This window comes from Herpailurus yagouaroundi, unplaced genomic scaffold, assembly GCF_014898765.1.
Source record: "Herpailurus yagouaroundi ecotype Mexico unplaced genomic scaffold, PumYag 140, whole genome shotgun sequence".
Lineage (NCBI taxonomy): Eukaryota > Metazoa > Chordata > Mammalia > Carnivora > Felidae > Herpailurus > Herpailurus yagouaroundi.
The window spans coordinates 9,390,969-9,410,723 of record NW_024412395.1 but is presented as its reverse complement, the minus strand read 5'-3'; the positions used below and the strand labels follow the sequence as shown (position 1 = coordinate 9,410,723).

Genomic DNA, 19,755 nt, shown 5'->3' with positions numbered 1-19,755 from the left:
GAGATCATGACCTGAGCCGAGATCGAGAGTTGGACGTTCAACTGACCGAGCCACCCAAGCCACATGTCTTATATGGCTTGGCCTTGGAGGTCAGCATTATTTCCGCAGTATCGTGTTCTGGAGAGAGGGCTCATATGCAGATGGCATAAAAGAACCTAGAGGTGCAGCAGAAGTGAAAGAAGAGTGGGGGTGATGCGAGCTGCAGGGCCCAGGGCACATGTCCTGGACAAGCGGGCATCAGAAGCGGCCTCAGGGCCCAGTGGGCTCAGATGGTCAGGGATGCCTCTCAGGCGTCAGAGAGGTGAAGGGCTGGGGTGTAGGCCTGAGATGGCGCCTGGCTCCTCCCTGGGGTGAAGGCTGGGTCATGGGGCGGGGCCTGCAGGCGAGCACAGCCCGTGAGGCCTGAGATGGCAAACAGTGGTGGCTCTTGAGCCAGGTAAAGCCATGCTGACCGCAAGATAAGCAACATGCCCCTCCCGATCCCTGGCAGGGTCCTCTCTGCGCAGGAAGTCTTGACCAAACAGCCTCCGCCCCCCGCAACTCTGTTCCGTGACTTGCCTGCTCTCCTTTGCAGCCCAGCCTTCACCTTCCCCCACCCCATCAACCCGGTGGCCTACCAGCAGATCCTGAGCCAGCAGAGGGGCCTGGGCTCAGCCTTCGGACACACCCCGCCCTTGATCCAGCCCTCGCCCACCTTCCTGGCGCAGCAGCCCATGGCCCTCGCCTCCATCAATGCCACGCCCACCCAGCTCAGTGGCAGCGCCACCTGTCTGAGCGACGCCACCCAGGTAGGTGGGTCCCCGGGTTCCCGGGGCCCCACGAGAGCTGATCATTGCCGTCTCATGCCGGGAACTTGTGGAAGGACTCCCCGCTCAGGTGTGGCTGGTGGGATGCCTTCTGGCGATAGGCCACTGGATCAGAAGGGCCGGATGCTGGATCAGGAGACCTGGGCGGGGTCCTGACACCCTCACTTTCGCTGGCAAGTGCCTGGCCTATAAATTCTGTGGTCGCCTGTCCTATCAACATAATAAGTAGACGGAGCAACCCTAGAATTCAGGCTCTGGCAGACAGAGTACAATGTACTCGGTACTTAGAGCCTAGGTTGACCAAAGGCCATCTTATTTGAGCTCTCCAGCAGGCCTTCGATGTGGCAGGGCGTGCTGGTACAGTGCCAGGCACACAGTAAGCGCCATTATTTTTGGCTGAATGAAGCCCCATTTTGCACATGAGGAAATGGTTTTAGAGGCAGTATCGGGGCGTGGAAGGACACAGTTGTGGACTCCGCCAGACTGCGTTTTGGAACCCAACTCGCTGGAAGCTCTTTCAGCCTGGGCTAACGCATCCGCAGAGCGGGGCCTGCCGCCTAATCGGGTCGTTGTGCGCATACCTGAGCTTGGGTGTGCAGAGCCCCGTGGGGACCCGGATCGTGGCTAACGTTCACGATGACAGTTCTCGAGGTCGCGCCACCTCCCAGGCCAGCCACCTGGCAGGGCGGAGCCCAGAGGTGAGCATGTGCTAGGACGAAGGCAAGACCCCACCCTGTCTGGAGCAGCCCCTCTTCCAGGACGCCCTCCCTCTCCACCCCAGGGCTCCAGGTGTCCACCTGGCACCTCCCCCCAGACAGTAGCTATCAGCTCTTGTGACCAGGCCCTTCTTTCCTGCTCCCTGGGCTGGCCCAGCCCTGTTCTCCTGCTCTCATGCTTCAAGACCCCCTGCTCCAGAGGGCTGAGAAGCTGAGGCTGCTGGAACAGGAGTGAAGGTGTCCCGCATTTCGCAAAGAGAGGGTTTCTTTTCCATTCCCAGGGAGGTGGGGGGGGGGGTGGGGAGTTGGAAAGCCGAGCTCTGGGCTCTCTCGTGGCTGCGCCCCCCCAGCCAGAGGACCAAGTTGGGAGACCCGGCTTCTGAAACTTCAAACAGAAGTGCTGGCCCATCCTACGTGGGGAGGATCCCTGAGGTAAAGCCCAAACAGAACTCGGGGTGTCCCCGCCCTGCCCCTGCATGACGGACTCCCCTGCTCCCTCCCTCAGAACAAGCAGAACAGCGAATCGGCTGTGAGCAGCACCGTGAACCCCATCGTAATTCATAAGCGCAGCAAGGTCAAGACAGAGGCAGAGGGCCTGCGGCCAGCCTCCCCGCTGACCCTGACGCAGGTAACCTACTGGCTGTCTTGGCCGTCCTCCAGCTGGGTGAGCGGACCTGGGACCTTGGCCCTGGTGGTGAATGGACGAACGGACAGCTGCCTGCATGAATGAGTGAACCAGAGAGGGCGGGGAAACCGTGAGCTCAGGGAGGACCAGAGCTGTGTCCCCAGCACCCTGCGCGTTACATGCTCATCAAACACATTCTGCATGAAAGAGCGGATGGGTGGATGGATGGATGGATGGATGATGGAGGGAGGATGGAGAGATGGATGGATAGATGGATGGATGGATGAGTGGATGGATGGATGGACGGATGGATAGATGGATGGATGGATAGACAGACGGATGGATGGATGGATGGATGGATGGATGGATGAGTGGATGGATGGATGGATGGGTAGATGGATGGAAGGATAGACAGACGGATGGATGGATGGATGGATGGATGGATGGATGGATGGATGTCTGGGGCTGCAGCCATCCCCACCCCAGCCCCTCACACAAGCCCCAGTCACACTCAGTCACTCCTGTCCCCTGAATGTCTGTGGCCCCTGTCCAGTTGCTCCCCATCCCTAGAACTCCACCCCCCACCTCGCCCCTTTCACTGCCACTTCCACCTTTCCTGACTCTCTTGGCTAGTAGGACTCGCATGTGCCCAGACGCCCATCCTAACTCCTGGCTCATGTCGCCTGTAGCCTGCACTGCGCTGAAAGCTTTGGAGAGGCTGCACTTGGGAGACAAGGCTGATTCGGCCCCACGTCAGTAGGGTTTGCACGGGGCCTGATGCAAAGTCACTATGAAGTAGGAATTTCTAATGACTCGATGTACATCTGAGGGAGTGAGAAGCACGGTACAGAGGGGAGGCAACGAAGATGATTGTTGGCAGGAAGGTGAGGGAGGGAGCAAATCAGAGCCCAGGTCTGTTGCGGGACTGAAACCCCTGTGCCAGTCCCTTTGGAGATCCTGCCACTTATTCAGATGCTCCGAGATGGCAGGCTGATGCTCCCAGTTCTTGCAGCAAAGGCCTGTCATGGAAAGGAAGGGCTTGGTGTGAGTGCTGACCCCGTGGGCGAGCCTCCCGCCCCCCCAGGCCTCTGAGAGTGGCATGGTCTCCATCTGTTACTACAGCATCACCAGCTTTGACACCAAGGATGCAGGGGACCTCCTGTCCCCCGTCTTCCCTACATCTGTCAGACCATCCTTTATCAAACCTGTAAACCATCGGGCATGCTCTGGGCACTTAATTTTTATGAAATATTGGGTCCTGTTATTGTCAGGCAAACAGAGGAGTTGGTGACAAATTCTTCTCCCCTCGCTGACGCCAAAGCATCTCCGCATGATGCATGGTTTCCACGAGGTCGGCCATCATCGGGGGCCGTTGAAATTGATGAGGACGGCACATATCCAGGGGAGATAAACATGCTGGAACTGTGAGGACAGACGCGGAGCCCCGGGGAGCCCCTGCCCCGCCCCTCCAACCCAGAAAGGCAGCACAGGGCCCTCCTTCCCGCCTGGCCTGGCTCCTCCAGTGTGTCCGTGGAAGGAAAGCTGTTTATCACAAGAGGTTGTCACTATGTCACTCAGGGTCCTGATTCAGTGACCTGTCTCATTTGCAAGGTGGATGGGCGTGCTTTCCTTTGGCAGGCATGCGGCATAATGAATCCCCGCTCTGTTTAAGCCCTCAAAACCGTGGGCTAGGATGATGCCCAGCCCCATCTGGAGGCCCCGAGCGCACCCCCTGCCCCCGCGCCGTCTTCCGCTCACATGTCCACCTGGCAGCTCCTTCAAGTCTTCTTTCAAATAAGAGGGACGTACAGAAATAATAAGCCTGTTTGCAGTTTTTCTGACAGTGCAGAGCAGGGGTAGGGGGCCACAGCCCCACCGACCTCCCCCATTGCTAAAGGTTCAGGGCAGGGGCGCACCTGCACTTCGTTTTAATGTGGACCCAGCGCTGCCCGTGAGCTTAGGATACTGCACATCATCGTTTGCCTTTTCAGGGCAAGTGCGTTCACTGGAAAGTACTCTGAGAAGCAACCAGAAGCTTTGCAGCTCCAGTGGAAAGTCGGTCAGGGGCGTGAGTCTGCCGCCAGCCCGGGGAGTCACGAGGCAGATTTCCCCACTCGCAGAAATGGACTCAGCATCAGTAATGAGGCTCACGAGCGAGCTACAGCCTCCGCTTCGTGGTCTGTAGAGCCCATAGGGGTTGGGGCTTCTGACTGTGGGGGAGGTCAGCCCCCTTAATCTGGGCTATAAATGTTTCCCCCGGAGGCTCTTGGGAAAAACAGAATAGTCCTGCTGTTTTGTAGATAGTGTGAAATGGAAAGCATTCCATCGTTCTAACATCTGCCGCTTTGCCTGGCTTTGCTCTGAGCCTGCCCCAGCCAGCCAGTGCGGTATCGGGGAATCCTTGACATCCTGTGGCTTTTGTCCCAGCCTGGCACGTCTGTGCCTCCCCCTTCGCTCCCACTCCCAGCCTTTCCTTTGCCCCTGTGTCCCCTGCTTTTCTTCTGCCACCTTGAACAGGGCACACGTGGGCCCTGTCCTGATGACGAGACGCCAGGGCAGATGGGGGCTGTCACTCCCTGAGTGCCCTGCAGAGAGCAAGGTGGCCTCTCCCTGAACCCATTTTCCTGGCGGTGATGCAAGAACACAGATGCCCACGTCTTAGGACTGTGGCGGGGAGGACAGGATGGGCACTGGGAGACCATGCCAGTAACCCTGGGCACGAATCGGGGTGTGCTCTGTGTCCTGGAGGGAGGGGACAGTGTGAGAGTGAGTCGCCTGAAGGGCCAGGCCAGATGCCTGTTGGCTGTTCTCTTGCCTCCAGGCGGGAGCAGACCCCGTGCAGACTATAAGCGAAAACGCCCCCACCGCGATCGCATGGGGGTCCACCCTGGCTCTCCCGGAGGAAACCAACCCACATAAGCGAAAGTCACGGCTCTCCTTTCTCCTGTTCTCCTCGCCAAGTCGGTTGACCCAGGATGTGATGGGACACTTTGGTGATGACAAGCCAGCATTGGAGAGGAAGGAGGGGCCCCAGGACAGCTGTGCAACAGGAGAAGGATGGGTGGGAGCTAGCTGGGGAAAGTGGCTGAGAAAGTGGCTGAGCACATACGTGTACGTGTGCACGCGTGTGTGTGTACAAGTGCATGCATGTGTGCTCACGTGTGCGTGCATGTGCATGCGTGCGTCTCCACACCCATACCAGCTCAGGGTCCTTGGCATAGACCGCCCGGGGCCAGTAGTGACCTTCCGTCAGGGCCTGGTGGCTGAACGTGGCTCACGTGGGTTGCTCTGCTCCTCCCCCAGGAGCAGCTGGCTGACCTCAAGGAAGACCTGGACAGGGACGACTGTAAGCAGGAGGCCGAAGTGATCATCTATGAGACCAACTGCCACTGGGAAGACTGCACCAAGGAGTACGACACCCAGGAGCAGCTGGTGCACGTGAGCCTCTAAGCCCCAGCAGCCCGCCCAGCGGACAGAACTTCAGGCCCTCTGCGGGGGAGAAGGGGCTGGGGGAGGTGGCTCTAGGAGATGCTGGGGCCACGTCCTCTGCAAGTGGGAGACCTAATTATTTATCTGGGCCGTGCCTGCTTCTAAAAGGGGGCCTACAAACACATACATAGTATAAGAGATTAAAACAAAAGTAAGTAAATGAGAAAATTAAAGAGAAAGGAACAATAAATGAAGCCAGGTGTGGAATGGATTAAAAAAAAAAAAAAAGCTATGTGCTCTGAGCTATAATTCACATAAATATCTTTTTTTTTCCCCTGAGCTTCCTAGCAACCAGTGCAAAGAAGGAAATAAGATTAGTTAAACCAGCAAGCATCTATAAACACAGACCCTGAAACCTGAAAGAAGGTCCTCCCATGGAGGAAGGAATTAGTAATTTCCTCTTGGAGACCATTCACAGAGACCCAATGTACACAAGAACAGATGGGGTGTTAATACCATTATCAAGAGGGGGCTGCTTAGAAATACCTGGTACTGTCTGCTCAGGACACCAGAGAGGCCATGGGACCTGGGTACCCCCTCATGTCATGTCCCTTGGTCCCCACTCTAAACTGTTCTACAGCAGCATCCATACGATGGCAGTCAAAAGGTAACCTGTGCGGTTTGGAGAGCAGAGGCTGGCTGCACCACACCTCGCCGAGTGGTTCCAAACAAGTGACTTAACCTCCATGAGCCCCAGTTTTTTTCCTCCCGTAATGGGGGTGAAGCCCACCCAACAAAGTTGTGAAGGTTAAGTGTGATACCCACATAAGCACTTAGCAGATGGCATTTCATGCATGGTAGCTAGCCTCCCGCCCCCTCCTCCCTATTCCCCACAGCAGCCCTGAGCGGGTGTCTGTCCTCTCCATCCAGAAGAGAGCTTAATTTCAAGAATCACCCTCCCAACACTGCTCCCCCGCGAACCCACACACTCCTTGGCGAATGAGAGTCTGTACTGATGAGCCCCACAGCAGCCTGCCGGTCAGATTGCTGGATGGGGTCGATTCACACTGCTCACATCCTGAAGCCATCCCAAAGGGGTTTGCTTCTCCGCAGCTCTGTGGGCTCCGCATTTAGGACACTGCCCTCTCCCTCTGCTTCCTCCTGTCATGCCAGTTGCTTTCAAATACCCAGGGTTTCTTTTCTTTGGGGTGCCCTCCCCCCCCCCAAAGTGTGAGGACACAGGAGATCAGAATTTCCCAGCAAACCTGTCACGGCTGACATAGCACCTGTGAAATGGGGCTGCCCTAAGCCCTTCTGGAACTCGAACATAATTTTTCAACCTGTTCCACGTCTTTGGGTAAACCATTCCGAGATGGAGAAGGGGCCACTGGGGCTGTGAGTTGTAGGACAGAGATTAGATGAAAGAGAGAGAGGACTGCATGTGGGACCACGAGGGGCCGGGTGGGGCGGCGGTGGGGGTGGGCAGAGGGGGAACAGAGATGCAGACATAAGAGGTGTGCACAGTGGTGAGCAAGCCAGCCCCCAAGAGCAGAAAGGGAGTTCCTCAGATACAGGCAGTCGGGGGAAGCAGGGCTTCAGCTGCAGCCTTCTGCCTGTGCCCAGGACTGTCCCTGTGGGCAGAGGTGATCACCTCCGCCTGGCCCTGGAAAGAGAAGCCCCCTATGAAAAGAGAGCCAGCCCCTCTGCCGGCTGTGACTCTCTCTCCGCTCCCTGGGAAGATGGATGGTGGCAGGCACACGGGCGAGCTGGAGCCCCCAGTCGATTATTAACAATTTGTTGCTAAGTAAACCAATAAGAAAAAAATGAAAGGCATTGTCAGGAAGCATTTTTATCATTTGAGAGGCTTTAAAAATGGAAAGTGAGGCTAATATGATAAGATTTCCCTGGAAGTTCAAAGCGCTGTAGATTTTACTTGTTCCAACATGGGCATTTGTATGCATGATGGTCGGGCCTGTTTCTCGGGGGCGTGTGGGCCCGGCGCTTTTCTGTCTTCTCCGGGTCAGGTGCTGCCAGGGCCCACATGCTCAGTTCTCGGACAGCCCCAGAGGTTGCAAAGACCTGCAGCAGCACGGTCCGACAGAAAGACGCTGCCAACCACAAATGTCCATCACGCACATAATTTTATGTGAACCTGGGAGCACACTGTTTAAAAAGAGTAGAAGGAAACAGGTGAAGTTCATTTGAATAATATATTTTACTTAACCCAATGTATCTGAAAGATTATCATTTTGGTGTGTCATCAATATAAACAAAAATTAGTGGGATATTTTATTTACATCCTTATTATTATTTTTTTATTCTCCATCTTTGAAACAGCCCATCCCCGGTGGAACCAGCCACATTTGAAGGGCTCAAGAGCCATAGGTGGCTAATGGCTGCTGCATTGGAGGTTGTGGTGTGTGGGAGGCAGTGACGGCTGGAAGACGAGCCAAGAAAAGAGAGGGGAAAGGCACTGGGGCTAGAGAGAACAGGCCCCTGAGATCTGAGTGTCTCACCCTCCCCGTCCCCCTTGGGGGAAGCAAGCCCAGCCCTATCCGCACACAGACAGGACATGACCTTGATGGGGGGGGGGGGTGCAAGGAGGCTCCCCAGTGGCCTTTAGAGAAAAGCCCTAGAGCAAGAGGAAGCACGCAAGGTCCAGTACACTTTTTCAGACTACTGTGTGAGTGACTTATACCACCTTTTTTCACTCCCCAAGATAAATAAGCCACCTCGAAGATTAAGGACATAAAAGTCTGGAGGCCCCACACATATCCACACATCCTAAGCCGAGAGGCAATAATACCCCTGCTCCAGTGAGTCCTGCAGCCTTCAGTTAAATAATCAAAGCAAACCACTAAAATCCAAAGGGTCAACTCAGGGCAGCTTGCTGGCTCCGCCTACCCTGGGATGCAGGGCTCCCCCTTGCCATACCTCCAGATCAGTCGTGCTGTCCGTGCATTTTGTCCCAGGGGCGGCATCACACAGTGCCCAGAGCCCACCGTCAGGGTCCCCATCGAGCTCCACCCACCCTTGCTGCCTGGGCCCTGCAGAGGCCACAGAACCATCTGGGCCTTGGCCAAAAGGGGCAGAGCCATCATCTCACAGGTTACTGTCAAAGACAGAGGTGAGGATGCATTGATGTTTCCATTGGAATAAAAAAGCGTATTTAAAAATTCCTGGGACAATAGGAGCAAGCTTGGGAGAAGCATCTCGTGCACCAACCACAGTGCACGACTGCCTCACTACAGTTATTTAGTGCCTACTGTTTGCAGCCCAGGAGCATCATCATAACCACCGGAGCCTAGAGCCCAGCCTGGGGTGAGCGGGATGACTTTGCCCGTCATAGGTGGTCACTTTGAGGACAGAGAATTGGGAAATGCAGCGAGACAAGGAGATCACCCAGTGGATCTTGGGTTAATGGCAGCTAATGAGAACTCCTGAGGAGGCGTGGCCTGGCGCCTAGGGGGTGGTCTTGCTGGGTGGGGCGTCTGCGCCTTGTAGGTGGGGTCCGCAGGGGTGGGTGGCTGGGCTCACCCCTCCCTATGGGCTTGCTCCCGCAGCACATCAACAACGAGCACATCCATGGGGAGAAAAAGGAGTTCGTGTGCCGCTGGCAGGCCTGCACGAGGGAGCAGAAGCCCTTCAAGGCCCAGTACATGCTGGTGGTGCACATGCGCCGGCACACGGGCGAGAAGCCCCACAAGTGCACGGTGAGTGGCCCCTCCTCCCTGCCGCGTCTCGCGCATGATGGGGCTGGGTTGGACGTGGCTGACCACAGGTGTACTTGGGTTGAACAGGCCACGGGCAGCATCACGGGGACCCAGCCTTCCAGCATGTTGTCTGTCCTGTGCGCTCCTGCCCTGCGCCTTCCGGCGGGCTGGGGTTCTTGAGGCTCCGCCCCTGGGTGTGTGCCTCTCGGCCACCGCAGTGGGGGGGGTGTGCCGGTGTTCCCTACCTGTGTCCGTGTGACCCTGGGCCCCGGGGTACGGCTGCACCCCCACAGTTCACGCGGCTGGCAGACCCCAGACACAGGAGCCCCCTTAGCAGCACCCTGGGGTCTGCCCCCCCCACCCCCATCCCCCACCCCTGCACAGAGAAAAGTTTCACTGGTGGTTTCACAGCTTGAGCAAAAACACTTTTGGGGTAATTTTTTTTTTTTTTTTTTTTTTTTTTAATTTCTTTTAAGTGAACAAAATGAACACAAAGACCTTTTAGACAGTTTCCTTTATGGAGTGAACAGAATTTGTGACTATGATTGGTGAGACCTTTTTTTGCCACACAGTTGCTCCCTCTCTAAAAGAGCCAAAGGGGGACGCCTGGGGGGCTCAGTCGGTTAAGCCTCTGACTTTGGCTCAGGTCATGATCTCCCGGTTCGTGAGTTCGACCCCCTTGTGGGGCTCAGTGCTGACAGCTCAGAGCCTGGAGCCTGCTTGGGATTCTGTGTCTCTCGCTCTCTCTGCCTCTCTCTCTCTCCCAAAGCTAAACATTAAAAAACATGTTTTAAATAAATAAAAAATAAAAAGGCCGTTGGTCCAGTGATGTACTGATGTGGTTGCAACTGAAGCCTCTGGGAACTCCTCTCCGTGAATCACCGTATTTCATAATTCTGAGATAGACATTTAATATTATATTAATATAATATCATATATTTTAATATCCCTGAAATCAGGCTGTCTTAAAATAGGTGGTAGCCAGGATTCAATGAAATATACTATCTTTGTTGCTAACTTCTTTTTTTAATTGGGATAAAAATTCACATGCCATAAAGTTCACCCTTTTAAAAAAATAATACAATTCAGAGGCGCCTGGGTGGTTCGCTCGGTTCAGTGTCCGACTTTGGCTCAGGTCATGATCTTGCACGGTCCATGGGTTTGAACCCCACATCGGGCTCTGTGCTGACAGCTCAGAGCCTGAAGCCTGCTTTGGATTCTGTGTCTCCCTCTCTCTGCCCCGCCCCCATTCACGCTCTGTCTCTGTCTCTCTATCTCTCAAAAATAAATAAACATTAAAAAAATAAATAAAGGGGCGCCTGGGTGGCTCGGTCGGTTAAGCGTCCGACTTCGGCTCAGGTCATGATCTCGCGGTCCGTGAGTTCGAGCCCCGCGTCGGGCTCTGTGCTGACAGCTCAGAGCCTGGAGCCTGCTCCGGATTCTGCGTCTCCCTCTCTCTCTGCCCCTCCCCTGTTCATGCTCTGTCTCTCTCCGTCTCAAAAATAAATAAACGTTAAAAAAAAAATTAAAAATAAATAAATAAATAAATAAATTATATATATATATATACATACACACAATTCAGTGATTTTTAGTATGTTCACAAAGTTGTACAGCCATCACCACTAGCTGATTTCAGAACATCGTCATCACCCCCAAAAAGAAACCCCATGCCTGTTTGCAGTCACTCCCCATTCTCTTCCCCACCCCTCCCCCATTCCCTGACAACCACTAATCTACTTCCCCATCTCTGTGAATTGCCTGCTCCAGACAGTTCATACAAACGGAATCATACAATGGGTAGTGTTTGTGTCTGGCTTTGCTCACTCAGCATGTTTTCAAGATTCATCCATGTTGTAGCATGTTCAATACCTCATTCTTTTTTTTTTTTTTTTTTAGCTTATTTATTTATTTTGAGAGAGAGCGTGGAGGAGGGGCAAAGAGAGAGGGAAATAGACAGAATTCCAAGCAGGCTCCACACCAGCAGCGCGGAGCCCAATGTGGGGCTAGAACCCAAGAACCGTGAGATCGTGACCTGAGCCAAAACCAAGAGTTGAAAGCTTAACGGACTGAGCCACCCAGGCGCCCCAATACCTCATTCCTTTTATGGCTAAACGACTGTCCATTGTATGGATAGATCCTAGTATTTTGATCCATTCATCAGTTGATGGATATTTGCAATGTTTTCACTTTTCGGCTGTTAGCACAAGTACAACTACGAACGTTAGTGTACATGTTTTTGTGCGGACCTGTGTTTTTAATTCTCTTGTGTATGTACCTAGAGTACCAGCCAGACCCATTTCCAAAAAGGCTGCGCTGTTTTACATTCCCACCAGCAATATGTGAAGGTGCTGATTTCTTCACGTCGTTCCCAACACTGGCTAACCTCTCTTTTAATGACAGTCATCTTGGCGGATGTGAAAGGGCATCTCACTGTGGTTTTGATTAGCATTTCCTTAATGATTGATGATGTTGAGCATCTCTTCGTGTGCTTAGTGATCATTTGTATATCATCTCTGGAGAAATGTCTACTCACATATTTTGCCCATTTTCAAGCTGGTTTATTTGTCTCTACTGTTGAGTTGCAGTAGTTCTAAACCCTCATCATATATATGATTTGTCAGCATTTTCTCCCCCCTGGGGGTTTTTCTTTTCATTTTCTTGATCGTTTCCTTTGAAGCACCAAAGTTTTTAATTTTGATAAAGTCCACTTTTTTAACTGCTTGAGCTTTTGGTGTCATGTCAAAGAAACCATTGCCTAATCCAAGGTCACAAAGATTTACCCCTATGTTTTCTTCTGTGAGTTTTATTGTTTATAAATGCATAGTCTTATTTATATAAATCTGTATATAGTTTTATAGGGAACCTCTACCCTTTAGGTCTTTAATGTATTTTGAGTCTGGGCATATGGTATGAGGTAGGGGTCCAACTTCATTCTTTTTGCATGTGGCTGTCCAGTTGTCCTGATCCCGTTTGTTGAAGACACTCTTCTTTCCCCATTGAATGGCCCTTTGTCAAAAATCACCTGATGCTAATATATGAGTTTATTTCTAAACTCTCGTTTCTTCTATTACGTTGATCCCTCCGTCTGCCCTTATGATAGTAATGCAGTGAATTTTGACATTGGGAAGTGTCAGTCCTCCAGATTTGTCCTCCTTTTGCAAAATTATTTTTGCTCTTCCCGGCCCTTTGTGGCAAGTTGTTTTCGTAACATGCTAAGTGGTAGCACGCCATAGCCCTGTGGTACGAGCTGCGAGTTGTAGAAACAGATCAAAGGCATTTGGAGCCCAATGTACTCAGTCAGACTGGTGAGGAATAAAGGCAAGGATGTGAAGCGTGTGAGAGTTCCTGCTGGGGTTTCCGTGTCATGCTGAGGGCAGTTTTCATAGGCACAGTAGATGCCTATGCAGTATCTTGGGTGCAGTATCTTGGGAATAGGTGCAGAACCCCCCATGATGATCCGTCCCTCCTTCCTCCTTCCCTCCCTCCCTCTGTCTCAGTCACACTCTCGTGCTCCCTCCTTCCTTCCTTTTCAAACATGTTTCTTGAGGCGCCTGGGTGGTTCAGTCGGTTGAGCGTTCGACTTCGGTTCGGGTCATGGTCTCGCAGTTCGTGAGTTCAAGCCCCGCGTCGGGCTCTGTGCTGACACCTCAGAACCTGGAGCCTGCTTCCGAGTCTGTGTGTCTCTCTCTCTCTGCCTCTTCCCTGCTCATGCTGTGTCGCTCTCTGTCTTTCAAAGATGAATAAACGGGTACAAGAAAAATTTTTTTAATGTTTCTTGAGTGCCGAAAATGGATTTTTTCATAGACACTAAATACTAGGAACACAAAAATGAACAAGATCTAGATGATACCTGCTCTCTTCCAGCTTGCATCGTGGTGGGAAGGCCAGATAATAAAATGGTGAAGATAATTATAAATTGTGGTAGGCAGTATAAAGGGAAAACGGTAGTGTTATGATTAAGAATATCAGAGAAATGCTCTCAGAGGAAATGACCTAAGAGATTGAGAGGGAGTGAGCCAGGCCAGGGCCGGGGTGAGGTTCCAGCCAGAGGGGGACAGTGCGTGCAAAGGCCCCGTGCTGGGAAGAACTTGGTGGGGTCAAGGAACTGAATGGGGACCAGCATGGCCATAGCAAGTGTGAGGGCGGCCAGCTCACTCAAGGACACGGAGAAAACTGGATTTCATTCTCAGCACATTTTAATGCACACCAAAGTTCTGACCGGGGGTTAGAGCTTTGGTGCCCCTGGAAACAGTTTAAAATAACATTTCCGAAGAGTTTTTAATGATATGGGATGATTCTCACCATGTGTCGTTGATTTTAACAAATGGAGTATGTAACTAAATACTTGCTGTGTTCCCAGTTTGGCTTTAAAACGTGGGGATAAGGGCTGCCTGGGTGGCTCAGTCAGTTAAGCATTCAACTCGATTTCAGCTCAGGTCATAATCTCATGGTTCGTGAGACTGAGCCCTGCACTGGGCTCTGCGCGGACATCACAGAACCTGCTTGGGATTCTCTCTCTCTGACCCTCTCCCATTCTCTCTCTCTCTCTCTCTCTCTCTCTCTCTCAAAATAAAAAAATAATAATAAATAAAAAACATGAGGATGGGTGTGCCTGGGTGGCTCAGTTGGTTAAACATCCAACTCTCGACTTCCGCTCGGGTCATGATCTCACAGTTAGTGAGTTGGAGCCCCTCACTGGACTCTGTGCTGACAGTATGGAGTCTGCATCTGATTCTCTCTCTTTCTCCCTCCCCTCCACCACTCTCTCACTCTCTCTCACTCTCTCTCTCAAAATAAATAAATAAACTTAAAACCGGGGATGAGCCACAAAGTCCCCAGAAAGAGACTTATTTCCATGTTGGCAGTGGTTGTCCTCGGGCACATCCTTTCCTTTCTCTTTTTGCACTTTTCCGTCTTTTCCGAGTTTTCTACAGTGGCCCGATGTCATTTTAGAATCTGAAAGCAAGGTGGACATTTCTGTTAAAATGCATACTCCTGGGTGCCCCGGGGCGGGGGGGGGGGGTACAGCAGATGAGGGGGCCTGGGGAGGAGGCAGTGGGCCAGCCCTACGTTGGATCTGGGGCACCCCTCGCTGACCCAAGCCACCTCTTCCCAGTTCGAGGGCTGCTCAAAGGCCTACTCCCGCCTGGAGAACCTGAAGACGCACCTGCGGTCCCACACTGGGGAGAAACCATATGTGTGTGAGCACGAGGGTTGCAACAAGGCCTTCTCCAATGCCTCAGACCGCGCCAAGCACCAGAACCGCACCCACTCCAATGAGGTACGCCGGCCAGGGTGTGCACGGCACGTGTGCGTGGGGCCCCGCTGACACTCGAGTAGATGCGTGCCTTCTAGACTTCTGTAGGCCATCAGGTGGCCAGGTGCCTGATGCCCCTCCCCTCCTCCCTGACCTGCGGTCTGAGCTCAGCACACGTCGGCAGGCCCCTGGGCAGCTGGCAGCGACGTGCTGTCGCGGCTAATGCCGTCTGACCTGCCGTAGCTGTCGGCCCCCTACGGATGGGGCACAGGGCGGCCTTTGTCTCCCCAGCTAGCCAGAGCCCCTGGCAGGGCTGAGAGAGCCCAGGGAGAGCAGTCTGCTGTACTGCCTCCCAGTCCGAGCCCAGCCGCCCAACTGCTTTTGCTCAGGTAGACTCGGGAAGGAACATTTCTAAAAGCTTAGATACATTTTGGACCCCAAAGGGATTTCCTCCAACGCTTGCAAGAAATCAGAGGAATTCCCAAAGGAATCTAAACCCCGTAGGGCCTCTGCAGACAACAGCTCACCTCGGCAAGGGGTGTGTGCGTGTGTGTGTGTGTGTGTGCGTGCGTGTGTGTATTATATGGGTCTTTTGTGGACGTGGATTTGTAGGATGTGTGTGCGTGTGGATGTTGATGTACATGTGCATATGTGTGTGCGTGTGTGTTTGAGTGTGAGTCTGCACGGACATGTGTGAGCATGTGTGTACGTGTGTGTGTGGGTATGGGGGAGTGCCTACACGCGGGTATGGGGTATATAGGTGTGCGTGTGTGTGTGAGCTCAGGACTGAGGTTCAAAACCCTGGGTTTTCGTCCCGTTCCTAAGTGACTTCGAGCCCGTTTCTTTGCCTCTGTGAACCTGACTTTCCTCACCAGAAAAACCGGGGTGTTAAATGCTGTCTCGCAGGTGTCACAGAGCAACACGAAAACATCCCAGTGCCCTGATGACAGGGGAGGCAGCAGGCCCACCACACTCTGTGTCCCCACTCCTTCCGTTGTCTCTGATCTGGGTCCCTAGCTAGTGATGAGGGCTTCCTCAACCATGTGCTTACCCGCATGAAAAGACGGCAGATGAGACCAGAGGGGCCACGCTCCTGCAGGCCCGGGGCTGGCATGGCTCCCTCCGGGCACACTGGCTGTAGATGAGCTCGAGCACCTTCCGACTGCCGGCCGGGCTCTGCCAAAGGACATGACATGGCTTCAGCAGACTGGGGAGCGCTCCCTCTCACAGTCTGTCTTTACGTCCCATGCATAACACAGGCCTCCTTCTTCTCTTCCCAGAAACCCTACATCTGCAAGATCCCAGGCTGCACCAAGCGATACACAGACCCCAGCTCTCTCCGGAAGCATGTGAAGACGGTACACGGCCCAGATGCTCACGTCACCAAGAAGCAGCGTAACGACGTGCACCTCCGCGCCCCGCTGCTCAAGGAGAACGGGGACCACGAGGCCAGTGCCGAGCCCGGGGGCCGAGGCCCGGAGGAGAGTGCCGAGGCCAGCAGCACCGGCCAGGCCGTGGAAGACTGCCTGCACATCAAAGCCATCAAGACCGAGAGCTCCGGGGTAAGCAGAGCTGGGCAGTGGAGGCCCCAGTCCATGCCTCCCACCCACCCCCAGGAGGTCCGGCCCAGCAGCACGAGGGCCCAGAGCCCCAGCTGCCGCGTGGGGTCTGTGTCGGGGTCCCCCGCTCTAAGTGCGCGATGACGTACATCCTCCTCTCTCCAGCTCCACTTTTCCTCCCTTCACTACCTTGGGCCTCTCGTAGAACCTGTCTTGTGCCACGTCCCATGCTGCTGGGCAGGGCCACGGGCAGCGGGGATGCCTGCCCCCCAAGTGGTCATTCTGCGGGCGGTTCCTGGGGTCTGCCTTGCCGACCGGCACCATTTGCGCCACGGTCGGTCCCCTCCCTTCTGTCCTGTCTCTGCGTCCTTGCCCCCGTGGCCTCCACTCCTTTTGTTCTAACCACCTGTTCTTTGTCTCCACCTCTTTTTCTCGACTGTACCTCCCCTAAGGATAGACGGTACTGAGGTGAGCAGAGAAGCCTGGTGGGGGTGCGGGCGGGCTGGCGCGATGCGGGCGGGCTGGGGTGCTTGTCCAGGGCTAATGCCTAGGCATGGACTGACTTGTCGGTCCAGGCCCCTCAGGAGCCTGGCAAGGTGGGTTTGGACAGGTAGACACCAAGCAATGCAGGTGGAACCCTGGGGACAGATAGAGGCTGGCAGCAGAAGTCAAGCTGGCAGGTATAGGAGCAAACCGTGGGGCCCACCCTCCAGGAGGGACAGGGCCGAGTGGGGGTGTGAGTTCAGGCCACAGAGGAGGGAGGGACCAGCTGACAATGGATCTTGAATGCCAACATGAAAAATGTGGGTCGTGCTGTGGGCAAAAGGGAGCACTGTAGCTTCCCAAGGAAAAATCTGGAATTTTCGGGCTGTTGGCCTAGGAATGAGCCCAGAGGTGCTACATCTAAAGTGAGCCTCGGCCGGGCTCAGATCCCAAGTCCCAGTGAAGGTAGCTCAGGCTCTATGGAGTCCTGCATTGTACACGTGGGCTATGAGCTCTCTGCCCCACTCCGCATTGGCTAGTTTGGGGTGGCCGTTCGGGCAAGGGCCTGGATCCAGGAGGTCCACCTTCCCTGGTCTTCCTTGCCCTTTCCAACAACCTGCGTCTGGCCTGTTGAGAAAGCAGCAGGTCAGCGGGCCTCTGCCGTTCCTTGCTACATCATACGGCACCTCCCTGTCGTTGGGCACATTAAGTACCCCCCTTGAGGTCATCTTCATGCAGCCGTGGCAGCCTCTGTGGGGGACAGCTTCCAAGTGCCCATACGTTGAAAGCCCCACATGCAGAGGTCTCGCCCGGATGCTGGCTAGGAGAACAGAGGAGCACGAGGCAGGGGAACGGGGAGCTGTCCATTACTGGTGCCTCCTGTGAACCGGATGCTTGCCGTCCAGCCACCGACCCTGTCCCAGAGGCAGCACAGGTCCATCTTACAGCTGGGGAAGCTGAGGCTCAGAGAAGTGAGGTGGCCAAACAGAATGATGCTTGGAAGCTCCTCCACGTGGCAGCTTCCTTCCTGGGTGTGTAAGGGCCCGGCGGGCTCTCGCACCCTCTGAGCCTGTGCCCTCTCGCCACGCCCCTATAGCTGTGTCAGTCCAGCCCTGGGGCCCAGTCGTCCTGCAGCAGCGAGCCCTCTCCCCTGGGCAGTGCCCCCAACAACGACAGCGGCGTGGAGATGCCAGGGACTGGGCCCGGGAGCCTGGGAGACCTGACAGCTCTGGATGACACGCCCCCGGGGGCCGACGCCTCAGCCCTGGCCGCTCCCTCTGCTGGTGGCCTGCAGCTGCGCAAACACATGACCGCCATGCACCGGTTCGAGCAGCTCAAGAAGGAGAAGCTCAAGTCACTGAAGGATTCCTGCTCCTGGGCCGGGCCGGCTCCACACACCCGGAACACCAAACTGCCTCCCCTCCCGGGAAGTGGTGAGTGGAGGCCCCGGGTGCGTGGGTAGGGGCAGGGGAGAGCCTGGGGCGAGCACCCACTAGGTTAACCATCGAATGCCACCTGCCATGGCACCAGATGCCCACAGTAGGATGGCTTTTAGCAGCCCATTGCACAGATGAGGAAGGTGAGGCTCAGAGAGGTCAAAGTGCCCTAAACAGACCAACGGCAGAGCTGCGACAGCCCGGGCCATGCATCTGCCGAGAGCACCACGGCCAAGGCTCTAAGGAGGAGAGCAATACACCCCCAGTCCCTGTGGTCAGAAGGAGCCTATGGTCGGAGGGCCATGCCATGAGATGCGCACTTGACGGGGAAGGAGCCAGGAAGCGACGACAGAGCTCAGGGTGGAGCTGTGCAGAGGAGGGAGACAGCAGGTCAGCTGAGGAAGAGCACAGAGGACTTCATGGAGAAGACAGCCTCAGGAGGCATTGACCAGGCTCTGACATGCAAAGCGTCTTCGGGGGCATTTCCTGAGCGCTGACTCTGTGCCAGGCAGTGTGCCCTCCCAGGGACGGACAGCCAGTGTGGTGGACACTGAGAGGCGCCAGCTTTTGCTTGCAAGGAGGATTTGTTGCCCCAGCTGTTGAGGGACCTGCTGGTGAAAGGCCTTCAACTGTCAGCCTCATACAGAAATCGCCTGGGTGGCAGACAGCTGCCTTACCCAAGGTCACCCCTTCCTGGGGTGGCCCCCATCCAGTGACTGATCCCTGCAGGAGTGTCAGGCCGTTCAAGGCTCAGAGCCCCCTGTGACATCAGCTGTCATTGGGCCTGCGTCACCACACACTTCTCCCTGCGCGCTATGGGGCCTTTGCTGTCTTCCATGGGTGTGGATCTCAGGGGGCTGGCTAAGCAGCCTGCCCAGTAAACCCAGCCCCTAGGGAGCCCACCTGGCTACCCCCAAACACAGAAGGTGAAGGTGCAGCCAGGCTGTGGCCAGGGCCCTCTGGGCTCTCCCCCACACACACACATACACACACACACACACACACACACACACACTCCTCTCAATAACCTCCTCCTATGGAGAGGCACGTTCTGTCTACAGGTGGAGAAACTAAGGATCAGACATCAGAATCCAGGGCCAGCCAGCCAGTGGTAGCTAAGATCCCAATCCAGCCTCATTGGTTGAGCGCCTGCTGTGTGGCCGGGCACACTCGGCTGGGGCAAAGATGGAGAGGCCCCGCGCCCCCACCCCCCGCCCCCGCCCCGCCCCCCACCCCCACCCCCGCCTCCCTGGGCACTGACCGCTCTCCTTTCCCGCAGGCTCCATCCTGGAAAACCTCGGCGGCGGCGGGCCGAGCGGGCTGCTGCCCAACCCGCGGCTGTCCGAGCTGTCCGCGGGCGAGGTGACCATGCTGAGCCACCTGCAGGAGCGCCGCGACAGCTCCACCAGCACGGTCAGCTCCGCCTACACCGTGAGCCGCCGCTCCTCCGGCATCTCCCCCTACTTCTCCAGCCGCCGCTCCAGCGAGGCCTCGCCCCTGGGCGCCGGCCGCCCGCACAACGCCAGCTCGGCCGACTCCTACGACCCGATCTCCACCGACGCGTCGCGGCGCTCCAGCGAGGCCAGCCAGTGCAGCGGCGGCGGCTCGGGGCCGCTCAGCCTCACGCCCGCGCAGCAGTACAGCCTGCGCGCCAAGTACGCCGCGGCCACCGGCGGGCCGCCGCCCACCCCGCTCCCCGGCCTGGAGCGCGCGGGCCTCCGGACCAGG

General features: G+C 55.3%; 1 protein-coding gene across 1 annotated transcript in view; it reads left to right on the top strand.

The window, feature by feature from the left end:
- Nucleotides 1-19,755, top strand: part of GLI2 (GLI family zinc finger 2) — a 257,439-nt gene that overhangs the window by 233,637 nt on the left and 4,047 nt on the right. The window contains 8 exon segments of the mRNA XM_040474663.1: nucleotides 575-788; nucleotides 2,028-2,150; nucleotides 5,451-5,585; nucleotides 9,140-9,289; nucleotides 14,409-14,573; nucleotides 15,830-16,111; nucleotides 17,688-18,024; nucleotides 19,307-19,754. Coding sequence (XP_040330597.1) covers nucleotides 575-788; nucleotides 2,028-2,150; nucleotides 5,451-5,585; nucleotides 9,140-9,289; nucleotides 14,409-14,573; nucleotides 15,830-16,111; nucleotides 17,688-18,024; nucleotides 19,307-19,754 — 1,854 coding nt within the window.